General features: G+C 37.9%; 1 protein-coding gene across 3 annotated transcripts in view; it reads right to left on the bottom strand.

The window, feature by feature from the left end:
• Positions 1-3,245: 3,245 nt before the first annotated feature.
• The window catches only part of TTC26 (tetratricopeptide repeat domain 26), a 47,122-nt gene continuing 44,367 nt past the window's right edge, over positions 3,246-6,000 (bottom strand). For 2 of the 3 annotated variants that reach the window (XM_010565850.1, XM_010565852.1), the window contains 2 exons: positions 5,147-5,280; positions 3,512-3,790 (listed from right to left, as the gene is read on the bottom strand). In XM_010565850.1, coding sequence (XP_010564152.1) covers positions 3,679-3,790; positions 5,147-5,280 — 246 coding nt within the window. In that variant the 3' untranslated portion in view covers positions 3,512-3,678. Of the gene's footprint in view, positions 3,322-3,511; positions 3,791-5,146; positions 5,281-6,000 lie in introns of those variants that run through there. The other variant, XM_010565851.1, reaches the window with a different exon arrangement.

Genomic DNA, 6,000 nt, shown 5'->3' with positions numbered 1-6,000 from the left:
CAAGGCCAAACAAGCTGGATTTAGAATTAAGGTACAATTCCTAAAAGAGCAAAGGCTATTTAACCATTTGAACAAACTGCAAAGTGAAACTATGGATTTTTCATTATCCATCTTCAAATTAAGACCCTCAAGTTCTTCTGGCAGATGTTTTTATGGAAATTCAAGTTAGTTATAGGACTCATCACACAGATGAGCCGATGAGATCTACCATTTTGCACTATGTAGGGTCAGGCCATATTATCTAGTAGTTGATTAATGACTTGATTTCAGTGGTTACTGGTGGCACTTTCATGCAATTATCTACTTAGTCATCATATGATTAGATGAAATGAGGAGAGGGAAGGCTGGAAATGAAACTCAAAAAAGAGTGACTGGAAATTACTTCTAGAGATCATACAGGGAAAATTTGGTTAAGGAGTAAACCAATGAGCAAAGACCAGGTGCATTCCTCAATGCATGTACAGCTCCCATATAGTGAAGCTACATGAAGCAACAGCTATATATGTAATTGTTTATTTTGTGTCTTACTAGCTAATGGCCAAATTCCTTATTCAACTTTAGACAACTTTCTTATGAAGATCAATGAGGAATCTTCAAGCTGAGGGAACCACATCTACCTAAACGCCTGCTACAGTCCACAGAGTTGGAACATGACGTGACTTTTCCTTCACAATGAACTTGCCACCTCCAGTTTAGTATGTTACTTGGCTCCAGCTGTTACTATGCTTAGAAGTTATATGCTGGACTCCAGAATTAATCCAAGAGGGTTGCTGCTATATTGGATCGGTTCTGATGCTGGCCAAAGCAGGCGTTATCCTGGAACTCACTTGCAGCAACAGACAGGATAGATGTCCTCCTCTACAGTGTAATTCACTTAGATGTTATTGGCATAAATGTTGTTCAGGTATTACTCAGTTTAATTAAAGGTCATCTTTCTTATCTGCCAGGAATGGGTCAGCGCCCAACTAAAAGCAGGTACATGCTGTTTCAGGTTTGGCTTTCTCTGCTGGTCGCTATTAATGGTATGATTCCTAGCACAGTACCTTCTGTGCATTCTCTATAGCTTATTTTCCACAACCAGAGTATAAGAAATAACTGTATTTTCCGTACTCTTCCTTGAAATTCTAATGATGCAGCAATTTCTTTCTGCCTTAGTGTCTCTTCTACTACGTTATCTGAAATGCCACTGTTTCAATTTTATATTCACTTACTCCCAACCCAATAAATTTACCTGTTTCCCTGACTCTGCACATGCATTCTTCACTGCCTGCTTGTTCTGTATAGGTCACTTTTGTTATTGTTTTTCTCCACATCTACTTTCACTCCTAGCTGTCCTATGTAGAGTACCTTGACACCTTAAATTTCCACAGTTCAGGGAAATACAGAAATGGGCAGGGATGAAATTTTGTTAACTCTACCTGAGAAACAGCTTTCGAAATTCTTTATTTAAACTTCCCTTTCTGTATCAGCTAAGGCAACTTCTATCCACATGTCTGTTCTTTGAATATGATCTCAGATTAAACAGTGGAGAATGTTCTTAGAACGTATTTCTAAGGTAGAATGAACACCAATATTTCAGCACTTTTCTGGTTCTGCATTTTAATAGTACCTACATATCTGTTCCATTACCAAGACCTTAAATGCTAGGACAACATGTAATATATCTTTTATTTCATCACTGCTCAAGGCAAAGCCCTGCAGTCCCCTGTTCTTTATGTCTTAAATGACAAAAGCTTTATTACCAGTCAATAAAATGCACTGTGCTAAAACCCACATTATTTAGCATATCAAATATGACTTTATGACTATAGTGAATAAAGGTGAGGTTTTCAAAAACTTCTTCACTGGTCACAAACAAGAGAATTTAAAATTAGTCCCCAAGCCCTTATGCTGCAATGCCATCACACTTATTTCAGAAGATTCAGCCAACATGTAAAATGGTCTGCAATGGATTTGGATGCTCTTCAGCTCTCCTGCAGGTTAAGCTGCAATAAAGGGAGTAATTAGATGCATTTAACATCTGCTACAAAGCCACCAACATGACTTTTTCAAGCTTTGTACCAAGACTCATAATTGTGTTCCTGATCTGTTTCCAAGTTAATTAAACTGGGAGGGAAAAGAAAAATGCCTTTTAGAAGTAAAATGTGTTTTGTAACTGCTTTCAGTGAAAATACTGCTACCTTCACATCTCTTTTGAGAGTGTAAAGTTGCCCCTGTCCCTGCTGAAAGGGTCTAATATTGTTGCTAGTATGATGGATCACTTTTCTAGATGTAAATGCATGTAAATGCAAGTAACCACAACTATCAATGTATTTCTAGATACCTGAATGATGATACCCACAGTTTTTGCTCAAAGCAGTAAAAACACTGACATGTTATATGACAGAAAACTGTATATGATCCATATGTACCCAGCCTCCTTATTTTCAGCAAACTACCATAAAATCAGGACCAAGGCCATTGGCTTGCCTTCTACTGATTACTGAACGTGCATTTAACGAATCTGCCCTCTTCCACAGCAAAATGAACACACTATTTCAGCTTCTGCAGTAAGAAGCAACACAGACCAACAAAACATTCAGCTGTAGATTAAATTAAGAGCTTTAATCGAAGCACAGACAGTAGAGAATACAGTATTCTTAGTTTCCCCCAAAAGATAAAAAAACCCTTCATAAGTATTTTACAAATTTACAAAATGTAAATTTTCCTTTTACAAATAATATGCAAATGTTTTTCACTACAAAACATATACTACATTTCTATGTTACAACTGTTGCCTTCTTTTAGAATTATGTACTCCCTAAACTGTTCTCCTTAAAAAAAAAACAGGAAAGTATAATGAATCCAAAAGTATAATAAATATATTGCTAATGAGGGTGGTAAGTGATGAAGAAAATGATTCAAAACACCCAGTTCTTTTATCCATCAGACTGCTAACTAAACGGGTTAGTCGAATGAATTATATTAACATGAATAAATGTTTTGAGTGTCAACCCTCAAAGCAAGATTGAACAATACAGTCAGTCAAATCTCCATGGTCTGAAAAAGATGGTAAGAGAGAAAGCAATCCTTCTAGACAAAAATAAGAAATGAAGGTATTAATTACTGAGATTTATCCAGAAAAGGACAGTGCTCAGAATACAGTTTGTATTTTATCCCAGACAGGTAGTATATAGAAGTCTTTATGTATTATCTGGTACCCTAGTACTGGCTTTTGGTTGTCACGCTCATCCTCTCTACTTGCAACATTCCATCACTTACTAAAGTAGATTTGTCTCAGTCATTTCACAAATGATTCTTCTCCAGAGGCTGGAAGGCTTGCTGGAAAAAAACCCACAAAGCAGCCCAGTAACTCATGTGGAGAAATCTGGGCAACATCTGAGGAGCACTTTGACTTGTAGACGGTTAGAATTACTACTAAAAACCTGAAACTTTGAATGAGGAATAGAGAGTGGTGCAACAGAAAAAGTACCAATAAAGCTTTAATAAAAAAAAAACAACTTGCTGAATGTTTTGCAATCTCACTGCACTACGCTGTTGCTCAGCTGGTTCAACCTGCTTGATCGCCTCAAGTCCTGCAAGGAAGGAGATACCCAGAATGGACAGGAGAAACCAGGACCCACATTGTACAGAGCCCCACACAATAGTAACTCACCCAGTTCATTTTGTAGCACTGACTTAAACAGGGACTCTGTTCTCCTTGGCCCACTTTTTCATGATGCGGACAATGTATTCTACTTGAGAATTACCAGTGCTCTTCAGAAGATGCAGTACTTCCCGTAGAGTCTCTCTACAATGGTGAAAAGCAAAGGTTTAAATGAGGGTAAGACCCAACCGATACAATAAACAACTACCCACATCCAAACTATTTCACAAAGCATGGTTCCTAGACAGAGAGGTCCATGCATCTGCAGAGCAGGAATAGGTAAAAATGCACAGTAGATGAGATCCCAGGGGACAAAAAAACCCAAACCAAAACAAGAGTCTTGTATATAATTGCAACGCAGAGAGAACTTAAAAATAAAAAAATCAGCAAAATGCAATTAATTTCGGGTTTGTGTGCGTGTGTATGTATTTATATATAAATCCTTACTCTTGCAAAATAGTTCCCCAGAACAAAGCAAACTTTTTTTTTTTTTGTCTTTAATGCTACTTGCTAGTCTTCAGTATGGCAACGTCTAGCTTAATGCTGTCAAAGCACCTTCTGTATAAATACAAATAACATGGAAATTAACATTACCAATAGGATAAACCAGTGTGAAGCTGCAGTTTGCCAGCTACTTTACTGTAAGAACTTGTATGCATGTTGAAAAACAGGCAAGCTATGTGTATTTTACTGCATCTACTGCAGTAATTGCTAAAAGGGCTCTTGAAGGGTGCAGTAGTTAATGAGATTATTCCAGCAGAGAAGGGAATACAAGGAAGGTGTAGAAGCCAAGATACACACCTACCAGTCATGTACGAAACAGCAACTTTGGCCAGGGGAGAATGGCCATCTGGTATCACCACAGAATGTTCATGAGGGAACAGTTCTTAAATACAGGCTCACTACTCTGTCTCATTCTCCCATCCAGTGAAGTGGACCGACAGCAAAATTATCAGTAACACAGATAATGTCCTTTAAGCTTTCATCAAGTAAGTATATTTGTCTGACATAGACAGTGTCTTCAGAAAGCAAATTTTAGTGAAAACACAGTCTCATCTACTCACTGTTTAGAGAAATTGTGCCCTTCCTACAGCAGAGTAAATGTTTCCTTAGTTCTGTTCTATGAAGTTTAAAATGTCATGGGACAGTTTTCCATTCTCAAGCCATCAACATGAAATGAGGTTCTTTCCCCTCAGTTCAAGAACATACTACATTTATAACTTAGCTCTTCCTAGTATAATGACTAACGTATTTTGGTTTCCTACAGTTCATAGCATTCATTGATAAGTTATTCTCCACCTGTAACTGTTGGTGTGGAAGATACACTTCAGATTGAACACTGCATATGGAACCATGGGCCAGAGCGTCTGTTCTCTGAAAGGTCAATAAAGAATTGGAAGAGGATACGTAGTCCTAAAGCTAAGATTATGATTCTGGCTTACAGCTAACTGGAAACAGGAAAAGAGCAAAATAAATTCAGATATAACACAGAATACTCACTTTGCTTCTCGGCCAGCTAAGATCATTTGAAAGACACCCACACAGGCACCTCTCTTGCCTTCCCAGTATTCAGGATTACTGTCCAGTCTCTCCAGAACATCAAATGCTTTGGCTGAATAGTAAAACTGTCGCACCTGCACAGAAAGTGAAACATTATTCCTGACGATATGGCCATCTTTCAGAAGGGGATTAAACATTTTGAGCTCAGTTTTCTGAAATCAGCAGTAAGGCATAGAAGCAATGTGCATTTTCATGTTTTTCTGCAGGCAGCAAGTGACACAGAACAGGCACATTTCAGTTCTATGTAGGGAAACAGGTGGTATTATAACATTACTAGTCTATGTCTTTGAATATATTATATACAAACTGCGCTGTGAACTTTATTAGTTGGCAACGATCAGCACTGTTGTTTTGATCATATACAGATAACACTAGCACAGAAATTCTTTTTTATGAGGTGCCCTATCTAGTGTTGTACTGACTATACCAAAGTCCTTGATAGAATATCAACTTCAAACTAGTGCAAACATTTGAAAATGGAACCAATTTTCCTCATGTAGAGATGGTCACAGATACGTATTTGGTTGTCTTTTGGGTTTAACTTAGAGCTAAATTTTTTTCTGCACTGTTACAGTACAGTACAAAACAAGATTCGGCAGCCTCTATAATCCAAAATGTTCCTGAGCAAAAGGAGTGACCACAGTAACTGTGGCTTTTGAAGTCCGTATAACTCATGTGGACTTTATCTATGACTGTGAGTGTTCTTCACTTGGGCAAGCCTGAATAGCAATGTTGTTTGTCGCCAGCATCTTCCCATGAGAGAGCTCAGAAGGTAGACTGAGCACAACCTCCCA

Source organism: Haliaeetus leucocephalus, unplaced genomic scaffold, assembly GCF_000737465.1.
Source record: "Haliaeetus leucocephalus isolate CR32 unplaced genomic scaffold, Haliaeetus_leucocephalus-4.0 Scaffold196, whole genome shotgun sequence".
NCBI classification, from domain to species: Eukaryota; Metazoa; Chordata; class Aves; order Accipitriformes; family Accipitridae; genus Haliaeetus; species Haliaeetus leucocephalus.
The sequence above is the reverse complement of the archived record's forward strand: the minus strand, read 5'-3'. Positions and strand labels throughout refer to the sequence as shown.